The following is a 17,323-nucleotide window of genomic DNA, read 5'->3' as shown; positions in this document are numbered from 1 at the left end:
AACACTCAATGAATGAGTCCGGTTGCTTTCTCCAGTTAGAGTTCATCGTGTCTGAATCAGGAGAGGAATATCACAGAATCAAACACTGTTTACAAGCCAGAACATGCAGCCCAGGACAGTCTGAAGAAATATGTGGCTGGAGGAAGCATTTAAGAATTAAAGAGGAAGGACTCTGAAACAGTGGACAGTGACTGTACATGATAATACGAGAGTTTAAACAGAGGAAGTGAAACTATCATCACTGTGAGCATCAGTGCAGTTACTACTAGATCCCGAGGGAATATAGTTAAAGTTAACATTCAACATGAGTTTCCAGATCCACTTTACAGATATTAGACACGGACTGGAGAGAAGAAGAGTTTCTGTGGCGAATTCAGAAGAGGAGTTCAGGAACACCACAGTGCAGGAGTTAAAGAGAAAACTCATTCCTGAAGACCAACGTAAGTCCAACACTTCAGTCTTCTGTGTGCATTAGCTGACATATGTGAAGGAGATTGTGATGCTAACCAAGAAAATCTGTATTTAAATGTAGATTCAGCTCTTATTAACGGAGAAGCCTGAGATTGAGAAGTTAGCAAATAAATATCATAATTCAGAAAGCACATATTAATGAGGAAAACATCGCTCTCTGATACGTGTGTGTGTGCGTGTGTGTGTGTGTGTGTTCTCTGTTCCTCATGTTTCTTCACAGTTGAAGACACTATTCTTCGCTACCGCTTCAACACACTGGAGGATGATCACACACTGGGTTTCTACGGCATTAAACATGAGGATCATATTATCGCAGTGCGCTGTGGAAGTATGCATTATTTACACTAGTATTCAACATTATTAAAAGTATTTATTTATAATCTTAAACTAACTGACCTTTTCACTTCAGTCTCCGTTAGAGAGAAACGCCCGAGAGACTCTTCTCCTGTTCACGAGTCGACAGGTCAGTTTCACAATCCCACAAATGCTTGTTTTCTCTATCAGTGGTTTTGCATTACACACATTTTTATAATAACATGTTTACAGCGTTTACACACATCAGGCCTTTTTTTGTTGACATTTTTTTAATGAGTTTTGTGCTTCATTTTGTGGCAATATAACTTGAAACTTTATTATGATGAGTGTAAAATACTTTTGATTATTGTGTTCTCTGTTTCTTCACAGTTAAAAACTCTAAACTTGACAACTCTGATCTGAAGACACTGGAGGATGATCACACACTGGGTTTCGGCATTAAACATGAGGATGAGATTACAGCAGCAGAGACAGCGTCCAGTGGACGTATGCATTACACTAGTATATGAAATTATCGAAGCATTTATTTATAATCTTAAACTAACTGAGCTTTTCATTTCAGTCCCTGGTTTACCAATCTGTATAGACATTCTTGTTCATGGGTCGTCAGGTCAGTTTCTCTTCTGAGTGTAAAGTCCACAAATGCTTGTTTTCTCTATCAGTGGTTTTGCATTACACACATTTATAAAGGCACTGATAGACAGATCTAAGGCAAACAATCATAATCTCCACATCGTCTCACAGTGTCAGGTCTCTCTGAAGAGAAATATATAAGAATATCCAGGACTGAATCTAGAGTTAAATATGAGCTCTTAACATGTAAATGCATTAAAGTCACACTGAATTCAGAGAGGAATCTTAAATCATGTTCCAGTATTAAACACTGATAAAACACATAATCCAGTATAAATATATTCATACTGAGGGTTGAAGTGTAATATTAATATTTCTCTGTCAAACTATATGATGGAGTTGTGTTTTCCTCTATACATTCATATGTAAATATGTAATAATATGCAAATAATATAATCCTTTCTTTTGCTTACATTTATTAAATCAAGTTTGCACTTAATATTTTTATTTTGTGAGAATTGTGTTCCCTTCCTTGTGTTTCAATGGTTTAATTAAAGGTTCTGTGAGTAATTTCAATATAACTTCCCCAAAAACTAGAGCGAGAACATGAATAGAGGACAGAAATAAATGATCATGTGAACTAACTCTCAGTATTAGTAGAATAATAGAGTTATAGTTCGTATATAATAAGTTTACATGTAGTTGCAAAGTTAACAGGGAACGTTCTGGAAAGATTCTATCAAAGTTATGATCAAACGTTCCTCCAGTAACATTAATAAAACGTTCATTCAAAGTTTTGTGGTCTTTAATAATGTTCTCAAAACATTAACACAAAAACATCATTTTTATTCATTTAATTTTGCTACTTGTTTCAGAATATTCAACATATTTACACACAACATATACACAATTTACTGAATGCTGGTCAAAACTTTGGTTTATTTGCATTTTTACTGTTGTTTTATTCTTCATAATTGTGTTATTGTTGAGTTTCTCTGACTGATGAACACACATAGTGTAATAACATGCTCTCTATGATGCTGTATGATTGACATTTCTCTTCTTATGAACATTAACAGTGGAAAAGTGCACAAGTTTAGTTTGTGATGAAAACTTCACAGTTTGGGTCTATACAACAATGCACAGAAATGAACAATTATCCCACATATCCTCTACATAATATACATGTGAACTTTATTATGATGAGTGTAAAACATGTTGAATTATTGATCCTTCATACAATTAAAGTTAAAGGTACAGATTGACAGATTCATGACACGATATTATTCAGTTTCTGACGGATGTTTTGTTCTGCTCCACATCAGCTCACATACGTCTACCTGAAGATGCATTCCATAATGTAGATGAAGATGAAGGATATGCATATGAAGAAGATGAAGATGAAGATAAAGTAATTCCTAGGTCCCAATCTATGGATAATTTATTATGTGACATGAATCAGCCTCAGCTGGAACCCAGTGAATAATGTTGAATGATGTTGAATGATGCTGAATGATGCTGAATGATGTTGAATGATGCTGAATGATGCTGAATGATGCTGAATGATGTTGAATGATGCTGAATGATGTTGAATGATGCTGAATGATGCTGAATGATGTAGAATGATGCTGAATGATGTTGAATGATGCTGAATGATGTTGAATGATGCTGAATGATGTTGAATGATGCTGAATGATGCTGAATGATGTTGAATGATGCTGAATGATGTTGAATGATGCTGAATGATGCTGAATGATGTAGAATGATGCTGAATGATGTTGAATGATGCTGAATGATGTTGAATGATGTTGAATGATGTTGAATGATGCTGAATGATGCTGAATGATGCTGAATGATGTTGAATGATGCTGAATGATGTTGAATGATGTTGAATGATGCTGAATGATGCTGAATGATGTAGAATGATGCTGAATGATGTTGAATGATGCTGAATGATGTTGAATGATGCTGAATGATGTTGAATGATGCTGAATGATGCTGAATGATGTTGAATGATGCTGAATGATGCTGAATGATGTAGAATGATGTTGAATGATGCTGAATGATGCTGAATGATGCTGAATGATGTTGAATGATGCTGAATGATGCTGAATGATGTTGAATGATGCTGAATGATGCTGAATGATGTAGAATGATGTTGAATGATGCTGAATGATGTTGAATGATGTTGAATGATGCTGAATGATGCTGAATGATGTAGAATGATGTTGAATGATGCTGAATGATGCTGAATGATGTTGAATGATGCTGAATGATGTTGAATGATGCTGAATGATGTTGAATGATGCTGAATGATGCTGAATGATGTTGAATGATGCTGAATGATGCTGAATGATGTTGAATGATGTTGAATGATGCTGAATGATGTTGAATGATGCTGAATGATGCTGAATGATGTTGAATGATGTTGAATGATGCTGAATGATGCTGAATGATGTTGAATGATGCTGAATGATGCTGAATGATGCTGAATGATGTAGAATGATGCTGAATGATGCTGAATGATGCTGAATGATGTTGAATGATGCTGAATGATGTTGAATGATGCTGAATGATGTAGAATGATGCTGAATGATGTTGAATGATGCTGAATGATGCTGAATGATGCTGAATGATGTTGAATGATGTTGAATGATGCTGAATGATGCTGAATGATGCTGAATGATGCTGCATGATGCTGAATGATGCTGAATGATGCTGAATGATGCTGAATGATGTTGAATGATGCTGAATGATGCTGAATGATGCTGAATGATGTTGAATGATGCTGAATGATGCTGAATGATGTTGCATGATGCTGAATGATGCTGAATGATGTTGAATAATGTTGAGTATTGTAGTTCAGCCTCTCATAATCATCAGATCAATCACATGTGTGTTTATATCAGCACTGTCTGATCATTTCTGTATTTTCTTTGATATATTGATCTCTCCTGCCACTGAAGCTAGATCTGTGTCTGTCAAGAAGAGATGCTTAAATGAGAACACTAGTGTACTATTTATGAAGGCTATATCCTTAACACCAAGCATATCTGCAGACTCTGTTGATTTTCTCCTTGATTCATTTAACTCAAAAGTTAAAAGTGTAATTGATGATATTGCTCCTGTTAAAGTCAGGAAGAAGAATGGCAGACAAAAAGCACCTTGGAGAAACTCAACAGCAGTGCAAAATATGAAAAGACAATGCAGAAAAGCAGAGCGCATATGGCGGAAGACAAAACTTGTAGTCCATTATAACATCTACAAAGACAGCCTTCATGCTTTTAATAGGGAACTAGGCAAAGCTAGACAGACTTTCTTCTCAAATATTATAAACAGTAATTTAAACAACACACGCACTCTTTTTGCTACTGTAGAGAGACTGACAAACCCCCCAAGCCAGATTCCCAGTGAAATGCTCTCAGACAGTAAATGCAGTGAGTTTGCTTCTTTCTTCTCTGAGAAAATCAATAATATCAGAAAGGTGATCAGCACATCCTTGAGTTGCCCTGGGGTCAGACAGATCAAACTGCCTGAGAAAGTAGTTACTATGTCTGATTTCAAAGAAATTGATGGCAAAATTTTGGAAGAAACAGTACAGCACCTTAAAACATCAACCTGCGCTCTTGACACACTTCCCACATCATTTTTCAAAAGTGTGTTAAACAGTTTAGAACCAGATCTCCTAGAAGTGGTAAATGCCTCACTTCTCTCTGGGATTTTTCCAAACTCCCTGAAAACTGCAGTTGTCAAGCCCCTCCTGAAAAAGAGCAATCTGGATAAGACCATATTAAGCAACTATAGACCGATCTCAAATCTTCCTTTCATAGGCAAGATCATTGAAAAAGTTGTCTTCAATCAGCTGAACAAATTCCTATGCTCGAATGGACACTTTGACAATTTTCAATCTGGTTTCCGACCACACCACAGCACAGAGACAGCGCTCATAAAGATAATAAACGATATTCGCTTAAATACTGATTCAGGCAAATTATCAGTGCTGGTACTACTCGACCTCAGTGCTGCATTTGACACTGTCGATCATAACATACTTCTTGACAGGCTGGAAAACTGGGTGGGGCTTTCTGGGATAGTCCTAAAATGGTTCAGGTCATACTTAGATGGGAGAGGTTATTATGTGAGTATAGGAGACCATAAGTCTGAGTGGACATCCATGACATGCGGAGTCCCTCAAGGCTCAATTCTTGCGCCACTCCTGTTCAACCTGTATATGCTCCCAATGAGCCAAATAATGAGGAAGAACCAAATTGCTTACCACAGCTATGCAGACGACACACAGCTCTACTTAGCCCTATCGCCTAACGATTACAGCCCCATTGACTCCCTGTGCCAATGCATTGATGAAGTCAACAGTTGGATGTGCCAAAACTTTCTTCAGTTAAACAAAGACAAAACTGAAGTCATTGCGTTTGGAAACAAAGATGAAGTTCTCAAGGTGAACGCATACCTTCACTCTAGGGGTCAAACAACTAAAAATCAAGTCAGGAATCTTGGTGTGACACTAGAGTCAGACCTTAGTTTCAGTAGTCATGTCAAAGCAATAACTAAATCAGCATACTATCATCTGAAAAATATTGCAAGAATTAGATGCTTTGTTTCCAGACAAGACTTAGAGAAACTTGTGCATGCTTTCATCACCAGCAGGGTGGATTATTGTAATGGACTCCTCACTGGCCTTCCCAAAAAGACCATAAGACAGTTGCAGCTCATACAGAACGCTGCTGCCAGGATTCTGAGCAGAACCAGAAAATATGATCATATCACACCAGTCCTCAAGTCTTTACACTGGCTCCCAGTTAAATTTAGGATTGATTTTAAAGTATTATTACTAGTATATAAATCATTCAATGGCCTAGGACCTCAATACATTGCAGATATGCTCACTGAATATAAACCCAGCAGATCACTCAGATCACTCGGATCATATCAGCTAGAAATACCAAGGGTTCACTCTAAGCATGGCGAGTCTGCTTTTAGCTATTATGCCAGCCGCAGCTGGAACCAGCTTCCAGAGGAGATCAGACGTGCTCCTACAGTAGTCACATTCAAATCCAGACTCAAAACACACCTGTTTAGCTATGCATTTACTGAATGAGCACTGTGCCAATGCTCGTCCGACTATCTGTACTGTATTTTATTTTTTATTTTTCTAAACTGTTTTAATTATTCTTATTTCTTTTTATTATTTTAATTTCTTCTATGTAAAGCACTTTGAATTGCCATTGTGTATGAAATGTGCTATATAAATAAACTTGCCTTGCCTTGCCTTGCCTATATCAGGTCAGGAGTGTTTACTGTTGATCATATGAGCTCCATCATACACTCACTGAAATATTTCACTGTCAGAGGCCGACATCAGAAAAGAATATGATAGTGAATTATGTGGTATTTGAACTAAATCACACTTTAACTCACATGTGTCAAATTTAAGGCCCGGCACATTATGTTGTGTGGCCCGCGAGAGCATATGAGCATATTGTATTTTAATTAATTGTCTTTCATTCATTGTCATGACTTTTGTAAGGGTTAGTTGCTATGGTTACTCACAGCTGATGTAGCCAGTGCATTTATTTATTAATTTCGAACGGTAAGCAGTCAGTTTCAGCAGAACTCCTTTACTAGGTGTCCTCTATCACTTTTTAACGGACACCCTGCAGCCAATCAGAATCGAGTATTCACCCAGACCATGGTATAAGAATTTTTAATTCATATAAGCAAAAGGTTAATTTAATCTGTCAGGAAGAGAAACAATCTGTTCACTCTCTCCCTGCTGTCCTGTGATCTCCTCTCCTCTGTCTCTCTGAAACTTCATGTCCTCCTCATGATCTCGATCAGCTCCTCCTCTCGGTCTCGTTTCTCTCGGCTGTTCCTCGTTCTATCCTTCCCGGCCCGGGGAAAGGAGGACGGTAGGAGGGTTGCCAGGTCTGTGCAACAAAAGTAGCCCAAAAGCCCATCGGCTCTTCTCCATCGGGCGTCTGAATTCTCCACTGGGTTTGTGAGTCTGAGAGATGTTTTGGGGTGTTGGAGCGCCAAAATCGTACTTACAGGCGTGGGAATCAACCCGCAGAAAACCTTGGACTTGGCAACACTGATGGTAGGCCGCATCAGAAGGATCCTTCGAATTGGGACAGCCTTCGTCGCGCCGCTGTGATGCAATCGGCCTTTAAATGTGGCCTTTGAAGACTTTTTAAAGCGAGAGGAGGCTTATACGTTCTACACTAAAGGACATCTTATATGAGACTCAAGACAACCTCCAGCAACTCGTAGTACAGCAGGATTCAGAAACTACATCGTCCTCAACAGCCTCATCTTGCTCTTCTAGGCTTGAGGCCAGAGCAGGATCAGAGGATATGAGTGATAACCGGGCATTTTTGAAGGCAAAAATGGGTAGAGCCGGCCGTCGCCATCTTGGCGGACTCTGACAGTTTTCTCTAGTCGTAGTGGATCAGACACCGGTGGGATCGGGCGGATATCACGGGATTCACACTCATGCACCGTGATGATAAACTGGATGTAATTTAAATTCTGTTGCTTTTATATGAAAATAAATATAATGAACAAGACACCAAAAGTACTTGTAAGACGTGTTTATCAATGATTTTTACTTTAATACAGGCATGTTAATATTTGTTTTTAATAAACATAACAATCACATAACCCATATAGAGATCGTACTGTCAGAGAGTTTGGGAATATATTTACACATTATTCATACACATAAAAACATGATATCAGAATATCAGAAGAGTCCAACCCATCACGGTTGTTTACACCAATGAGCATTAAGCTGTGTCGTCAGCAAGTCGTTTCCCATCGTGTGTTTGATCAGAACCCGACACGGCCGCCTCACTGTCGCGAGTTTTTCTGACATACATCAGCGTGACATCAGAGCAAGGCGAACACACTCCGACAAAGGACTGTTTAAATAATCCTGTGTTCGAGAGTTTGATCCAAAAAATAGTCCATAGAGGAAACCTTGCTACCGTTTCTGAAAGGTGCTATAAGTCGCGGTTATAATATATAAAAACCTCCTCGCACCTTTCATCGAGAGGCATGACGCCGAAAGATCGGCCTCTCTTTGAACCCGGATTTCCATTCAAAAAGAGGCGGAGCTTTTAACGTCATGCCTCTCGATGAAAGGTGTGAGGAGGTCATGTGGTCTTGGCCACTTGAGAGCGCGTGTATGTGCCAGGAAGAAAGAGCGCAAGATTGTCCCATGACAGAAAAGTTTCGATGGCTTTTGCTTTTCATCTTCCTTCTGTGTAATGCCTAATAAAGCAGTGTTTATCAGCGCAGCGCTGCCGTGTTCACAGAGGTTCCCGGGAAACTGCTCTATTTCTGCTGTTCCATAAGCGCCACCTACTGGTACCTTCTCTGTAAATATTGGTCAAGATTACTCACAACCTGCCTCCTTGCTCAGTGGGGTTCCACAGGGGTCCATTCTCAGCCCAATTCTGTTCTCTCTGTACTTGTTACCCCTCAGGACAATTTTTATCAAGCATGGAATCCCTTTTCACTTTTATGCGGATGATATGCAAATTTATCTCCCTCTGAAAAAGAACAGTAAGAACCAAATAGAGTTGTTGTGGGACTGTATACATGACATCAAATCATGGCTTTCTTTACATTTTTTTAAACTAAATGAAGAGAAAACTGAAGTTGTGTGGTTTGGAGTTCCTAATAATTTAGTTGATCTGGGTGATCTAGCCCCCTCCTGTAAGCCATTAGTGCAAAATCTAGGAGTTCTCTTTGACATTCTCTTTCTCTCCAATTTCAAATGATAATCAAATTTAGATCGTATTTCTGATTAGAAAATAATCATAAATATTGATTATGAATTAATTTAGATCTTTGATTATTCTGATTATCCCATACTTTCAATTATTCGTTCATTACGGACCTAGTGTCGCTTTGAGACGTCACGTCGCGACTGCGCGCTCACGATCACAAACTAGCCAGTCCTGAAATAGTCAGAGGGTGCAGTGCAAGTATTTTACCCTATGCAGCCGCTCACTGCAGACCCATAGGTGTAATTTTTTATAATATTTGCAGCGTACAACATGCTAAGTCAGGAGATAGTCAGAAATCAGAAGGTCTTCCTAAGATGTGCCCCATGCTCCATTCATAGTGCCTTCAGTTTGATCTATCCTGGACAAAGATTTGCGGAAACACCAGACGACACATTAATTGAGCGTCAGCGTCAGCGTCAGTTCTGGCAGGCCAGGTAGTCAAGATGCTGCTAATGCTATTTGCTAACAACACTGTCCTGTCAGCTGATCTGCTCCAGCTGAGCTGCATTAGCTCGTTAACTCCCCTCGCTGCTCAATGGCCAAGCTCAAACAAGGCGCCCTATTTAAAGCACATTCAGTTTGATCATACATGCTTGCTGCTCGCTTCTGCTGCCCGCCACCTCCCCAGCTCCTCCTTATGCATAACGTGGCATTTGCTTTATGTCATGTTGCCTGCTCTGTTCACAGGGGGATATTTTAGCTCTCACAGTCCTAAACTGTGAGCGTTCCCTATGCTGCTGCTGTCCTCTGACTCTCTGCTATTTCATGGTGCTCATGAAAGGTCAGAGGACTCCCTGAACAGAGCCATACCGCCAAATTTCAATTCAGGAACATCAACTTGTTTGCGATCTATTCAATAAAAATTCTTAAATTATTTTTATTGTCTGTGTGTTCTTGACTTAATGGACCTGACAGAAATCTACTAAAATGAATGATTTCTAAAACTTCAGAATAAATCAAGATGTAACATTTATTTGTCAGGTAAAAATGTATCATGCCAATTACAGAAGTAAATGATTAAAAACCAATTCAGAAAATATATGACATCATTTACTCAAAGATGACTCTAAAAGTAAGTAATGTTTTCCTGACAAAGACACACAGTAATGTGTCAGGGCTTTCCAACAGGAAAAGCATCCAACAGGATGAAACATCACTATGGGGGATGATCCTGGTAAAGAGTCCCAAAGTATGCTCTGTTCCCTCGCCTTAAATACCAGATTAGAACAAAAGGGGTTAAACAAATGTTGTTTAGAGTTGTTTGGGCCAATCCATGTACCCCAGGGGGGTAGCACCTGGTTTCTTGAGATATCGTAAAGAGATATCAGCCAGAGAGGAGAAACAGGATTCTCCTAGTTCTCAATCTTTCTCATTAAACCAATGACTGCAATGAAATTAAGACCATTTTACCAATCGCACTGCGACCATTAAAATGACACCAAACATGAAAAGGAAAAACAACATATTCACAAGATACACCATATGTGTTAAATAGACATTCCTTGAGGAGGGAGAGGGGGGATGAGTTGAAGTCAAACAAGGGGACAAGGAGATAAGTTTGGGCAGGACAAGGTTCTGTGCTCTGCCTTTGTTATCTGCTGTCCAGGGTGCATTTTATGGCGTTATTGCAGGGTGAGTTTTGTTTTAACAGGAAAATCAATTCTTACATTAGTCATGATGATCTTATTTGTTGTGTCTGTCTTTATCTTATAAGGTCAGGTGCGAAATAAGAAATACCTACCACAGGTGACATATAGTCTACAGTTTAGATAGTTAAAAAAATTAGTTATGATACATTATTAAAGAGATTTAAGTATTGAGTAGCTCTCGGCCACTTTCACTTTTAAAGCAGAACTCGGCAACTCTAGCGATGTTACGAAACTGCTCCGAGACACGAGGGTTAAGATCCAAACGCAGCTTTATTGTGGGTAATCCAGAGGCGTAATCCAGTGTACAGGCAAAAGGTCAAAACACAGGTAGGCAGTCCAAACAAACCAACAAAGAAACAAACAAAACAGGCAGGGACCAGAGGCAAAAGAGTAATCCAGGGAACAGGGCAAGAAATCCAAATAAACCAAAAGACAAGAAACCAGGGAAAACGATCGGAATAGCAGTGTAACACTTAAACAAGACTTCGCGGTGAGTGAATGAGGGCGTTTTTCCACTGGGTTCGTTTGCTGCGGTCCGAACCCGAGTGCGCTAGTTCCCGGTGCCCCCCGCAGCGTTGGTCTGGTTTCACACTCAATTAGTTGTATCGAACCCAGGTGCGTTTGCAGTGATCTTACGTCATCGCAAACGCACACGGAAAACGCATGGAGAATACAACTCGACTGAGCATAGCTGTAATTTGTCTGTTTTTTTGGTGCTATTATGCACAACATAGTGAGAGGCAACTACGTTTATGTTCATTACATGGTGTAATTCAGCACATATCCAGGGGACGCCGTGTTTCTGCTGCTCGTAGAAGATTTTTTTGAATGAGGAATGTGTGTTTTTTGAATGAGATTTTTATGAATTTGAATGAGGCACCTCACCTCTTCAGTGTCCCACAACGTTCCCCTGCCACTCATGGTTGTTGTGTGTGAGGAAACAATGATATCGACAGTGATACGCATGCGCGGGATACTATACTTCCTGAACAAGCGCGCACCCGAGTCCGTGTTGCTTGCACATTAACACGAACCGCGCCACGGTTCGGGAGCAACCGAGCTCAGACCACCTCCTCCAGGTAGTCTCGGGTTCGGTACTCTAGTGCGCACCCGGGTCCGATGACAGCGTTCACATTAGCGATTTTTCATGCGAACCGTGCCCCGGTCCGCACTAAACTGCCAGTGTGAAAGCGCCCTGAATGAACATGGTATAAATACACTGAGACTAACAGGATGATGAGACACAGGTGAATGCAATCAGTGAATGAGGTACAGGTGAATGTGATCAGTGATAAGTGATGATGAGTCCGGGCAGTGAGTTATGGGAAATGTAGTTTGTGAGTGATAATAGTCTTATGTGGAGTGCCCTCTGGTGGCTCTCAAGGGCACTCCAGCTGGTGACCGTTACAAGCGAACTCTAGTCACTTCTTCGCTGATTTTCCCTTTTGTTGTCGCATGTTTTCCCCACGAGCTCCCCTTACAGCTGTGGGGGGGCGTATATTTCACAACACAGTCGTAAAAAACTCACTTGCGGCGGCCTCCTCCCCCTCTCTACCGCTGCTCATGTGCGTTTGTTATGATCGGAGCAAGCCAACTGTATCGTGTGGAGCTATGTCTACCGAGGTGGGTAATCTGGTAAAACATTACCAGCCGAGCCCAGGACTCTGATAGTGGGGGACTCCATAATTAGAAACATTAGCGGCAGGGATACAACTACATGCTGCCTTCCACAAGCAACAACTTCTGATGTAAACAGGGAACTTCAAAACATTCTGATGAAACATAAGACTGCAAATAGACTCATCATTCATGTGGGGAAGAATGATATTCATAAAGAGCAGTCAGAACTCCTTAAGAAGGATTTCAATGAACTTTTTGAAACACTTGAAAGACTGAAAGTTCAAACATTCATCAGTGGACCTCTCCCAGCAAGAGGAACAAACAGGTTTTCACGGTTGCTTGGGCTAAACACATGGCTGCAAAAAACCTGCAATATAAAAGGAGTAAACTTCATTGACAATTTCAATCTTTTCTGGAGTCAGAGACAACTGTTTCATCGGGATGGCCATCACCCAAACAAATTTGGTTCAAGAGTGTTAAAGGACAATATCTACTTCTCCCTCAATCATCCTTCTGCAGTATGTGCCAATCCACTCAATCTGAACGGCACACACACACCTGGACACAGTATGAATGACCACGGGACTTCACTTCAGCAGCAAAATGGACATGTGGTTGACATATCACACAAGGACAATGATAACACCACTCCGCCACAACAACCTCTGCTCACGGACACAATCTCAGCTGAGCCCTGCCCACAGAGAGACATATCAGAACTGCTTGAAGATTCAGCACCCAAGGACGACTTCCTGGAAAACAGCCAGGGAAGCCAGGACAGCATATCACAACCTCCTATAACACCAGAGCAACAGCCCCTTTCACCAGACACACTATCCCTCTCTCCAGCCTCGCCTCTTCTGTGTTTCTCACAGAAAATGGAAGAACTGGTGTATGCTGGAACCAGACTATCCCACTCTTTTGCTGCAAGCCCCCAGATACCAACCAAAAAACGACAGGCACCATTACCACCCGCACCAAAGCCTGCGGGCCCAGCTCGCCCTCCCCCTCCTGTGAGAGCTCTTCGGCCTCTGCCACAACGCCAGGGCCCACACCCTCCTCCATCTGCTCGAGGTGAACCAAAAACAACTGATACCAGCTCTCAGTGATGTGTTTTGGGTCCCCGCTCTGATAACAGTAACTTTCTCAAATGTTTACAGAACAAGCGGGAACCCAGTGTGCCGGTATCTTTCTCTATTGCTGTTCTATTACAAGATAGAAAGTCTAAGGCCTTCAATAGCCGTGCAGCAAACCTAACTAATCTGGTGCCTATTACACGTCAAAGTAAGATTGATGTGGGGACAAAAAGTAAGACTGTTAAGTTAGCACTTTTAAACATTCGTTCACTTAAAAACAAATCACTTCTAGTCAACGATTTAATAACCACAAACAACCTGGATTTTATGCTTCTAAATGAAATCTGGCTCGAGGACAGCTGCAGTGCAACAGTCCTCAATGAAGCAGCCCCTCCTAACTTTACTTTTATGAGTGTCTGCAGAGCTGGTAAGAGAGGTGGGGGTCTAGCTGCTCTTTTTAAAGATATCTATCAATGTAAGCAAATATCATTTGGGAATTACCCTTCTTTCGAATATCTGGGTATTGTGTTAAAAGGTGCTCCACGCATTTCACTTATCATTATTTACAGGCCTCCAAAATACTCTCCAGCCTTTGCTGAGGACTTTACAGAACTGTTATCAGCAATTACCTCAGAGTTTGACTGTTTTGCCATTGCTGGAGATTTTAACATCCACATAGATAATGCAGAAAACAATATGGCAAAAGAAATCAAAAGTGTTTTAAAAACTTTTGATCTGACTCAACATATACATGGACCCACACACAATCGTGGACACACTCTAGATTTACTTATCAGTAAGGGTCTAAACATTTCATCGATTGTTATTAAGGATGTAGCACTGTCTGATCATTTCTGTATTTTCTTTGATATATTGATCTCTCCTGCCACTGAAGCTAGATCTGTGTCTGTCAAGAAGAGATGCTTAAATGAGAACACTAGTGTCCTATTTATGAAGGCTATATCCTTAACACCAAGCATATCTGCAGACTCTGTTGATTTTCTCCTTGATTCTTTTAACTCAAAAGTTAAAGGTATAATTGATGATATTGCTCCTGTTAAAGTCAGGAAGAAGAGTGGCAGACAAAAAGCTCCTTGGAGAAACTCAACAGCTGTGCAAACTATGAAAAGACAATGCAGAAAAGCAGAGCGCATGTGGCGGAAGACTAAACTTGTAGTCCATTATAACATCTACAAAGACAGCCTTCATGCTTTCAATATGGAACTAGGCAAAGCTAGACAGACTTTCTTCTCAAATATTATAAACAGCAATTTAAACAACACACGCACTCTTTTTGCTACTGTAGAGAGACTGACAAACCCCCCAAGCCAGATTCCCAGTGAAATGCTCTCAGAGAACAAGTGCAGTGAGTTTGCTTCTTTCTTCTCTGAGAAAATCAGTAATATCAGAAAGGTGATCAGCACATGCTTGAGTTGCTCTGGGGTCAGACAGATCAAACCACCTGAGAAAGTAGTTACTATGTCTGATTTCAAAGAAATTGATGGCAAAATTTTGGAAGAAACTGTACAGCACCTTAAAACATCAACATGCGCTCTTGACACACTTCCCACATAATTTTTCAAAAGTGTGTTAAACAGTTTAGAAGCAGATCTTCTAGAAGTGGTAAATGTCTCACTTCGCTCTGGGAGTTTTCCATACTCCCTGAAAACTGCAGTTGTCAAACCCCTCCTGAAAAAGAGCAATCTGGATAAGACCATATTAAGCAACTATAGGCCGATCTCAAATCTTCCTTTCATAGGCAAGATCATTGAAAAAGTTGTCTTCAATCAGCTGAACAAATTCTTAAGCTCGAATGGATCCTTTGACAATTTTCAGTCTGGTTTCCGACCGCACCACAGCACAGAGACAGCGCTCATAAAGATAATAAACGATATTCGCTTAAATACTGATTCAGGCAAACTATCAGTGCTGGTGTTACTCGACCTCAGTGCTGCATTTGACACTGTCGACCATAAAATACTTCTTGACAGGCTGGAAAACTGGGTGGGGCTTTCTGGGATAGTCCTAAAATGGTTCAGGTCATACTTAGATGGGAGAGGTTATTATGTGAGTATAGGAGACCGTAAGTCTGAGTGGACATCCATGACATGCGGAGTACCTCAAGGCTCAATTCTTGCGCCACTCCTGTTCAACCTGTATATGCTCCCAATGAGCCAAATAATGAGAAAGAACCAAATTTCTTACCACAGTTATGCAGACGACACACAGCTCTACTTAGCCCTATCGCCTAACGATTACAGCCCCATTGACTCCCTGTGCCAATGCATTGATGAAGTCAAAAGTTGGATGTGTCAAAACTTTCTTCAGTTAAACAAAGACAAAACTGAAGTCATTGCGTTTGGAAACAAAGATGAAGTTCTCAAGGTGAATGCATACCTTCACTCTAGGGGTCAAACAACTAAAAATCAAGTCAGGAATCTTGGTGTGACACTAGAGTCAGACCTTAGTTTCAGTAGTCATGTCAAAGCAATAACTAAATCAGCATACTATCATCTGAAAAATATTGCAAGAATTAGATGCTTTGTTTCCAGACAAGACTTAGAGAAACTTGTTCATGCTTTCATCACCAGCAGGGTGGATTATTGTAATGGACTCCTCACTGGCCTTCCCAAAAAGACCATAAGACAGTTGCAGCTCATACAGAACGCTGCCGCCAGGATTCTGAGCAGAACTAGAAAATATGAACATATCACACCAGTCCTCAGGTCTTTACACTGGCTCCCAGTTAGATTTAGGATTGATTTTAAAGTATTATTGCTGGTATATAAATCATTCAATGGCCTAGGACCTCAATACATTGCAGATATGCTCACTGAATATAAACCCAACAGATCACTCAGATCACTAGGATCATATCAGCTAGAAATACCAAGGGTTCACTCAAAGCATGGTGAATCTGCTTTTAGCTATTATGCCAGCCGCAGCTGGAACCAGCTTCCAGAGGAGATCAGACGTGCTCCTACAATAGTCACATTCAAATCCAGACTCAAAACACTTCTGTTTAGCTATGCATTTACTGAATGAGCACTGTGCCAATGTTCGTCCGACTGTTTGTACTGTACTGTATTTTATTTTTTTATTTTTCTTAACTGTTTTAATTATTCTTATTTCTTTTTATTATTTGAATTTCTTTTATGTAAAGCACTTTGAATTGCCATTGTGTATGAAATGTGCTATATAAATAAACTTGCCTTGCCTTGCCTACATCATACATGCGTGTGTGTTTATGTCGAATTGCCGTAAAGCAATTCGTCTTTGCGCTCGTTCTAGTTCTCGTTCTTGCTTCTCACGAGACTTCCCATTTCTATCTTGCCGGGACGGTGGTCCCCAAGTTGCAAGGTTGGTTTTCTGCCTGGGAACGCTGGGGGGAGCGGGGAAAGTCACCAATATCACCAGAACAGGTTGTTTAACCATCCAAATGATTTCTAGACAGTTTTATTAAGTTAAAAAAGTTACCAAGTTCTGCTTTAACAAGGAGATCTCTGTTCAACTGTTTCAATGTCTTTCTCACAGAACTCGCATGATTCGTTTTCCCTGGTAAATCTTGTCATGTAAAAAGTGGTTGCACAGATAAATTACATTTTAAAGTCTTCAATGGCACCTTTGGATATAGGATAAATCTTATGTTCTTTGCCTCATCTTCACTAATTTCTTAAAGCACATATTTTCTTCTCGGTTGACTAGTAATGTTTGGCTAACACATGTTTGTGAACTGTTCTTCAATTTATACCTTTAATATAAAGTGGTCTCATTTCTGACACAGACATTCTGAACCAAGTGTTTTGAA

The 17,323-nt window shown here is 40.2% G+C and overlaps 1 protein-coding gene across 1 annotated transcript in view; it reads left to right on the top strand.

Moving 5' to 3' along the window:
* Nucleotides 1–301: 301 nt before the first annotated feature.
* LOC311071032 (uncharacterized protein) overlaps nucleotides 302–17,323 on the top strand; it is a gene marked incomplete at its 3' end in the record, with an annotated part of 144,924 nt that continues 127,902 nt past the window's right edge. The window contains exon 1 of the mRNA XM_084095244.1: nucleotides 302–440. Coding sequence (XP_083951370.1) covers nucleotides 305–440 — 136 coding nt within the window. The 5' untranslated portion in view covers nucleotides 302–304. The remainder of the gene's footprint in view (nucleotides 441–17,323) is intronic.

Source organism: Abramis brama, assembly GCF_963993115.1.
Source record: "Abramis brama genome assembly, chromosome: 20".
In the NCBI taxonomy this organism is placed as follows: Eukaryota; Metazoa; Chordata; class Actinopteri; order Cypriniformes; family Leuciscidae; genus Abramis; species Abramis brama.
The sequence above is the reverse complement of the archived record's forward strand: the minus strand, read 5'-3'. Positions and strand labels throughout refer to the sequence as shown.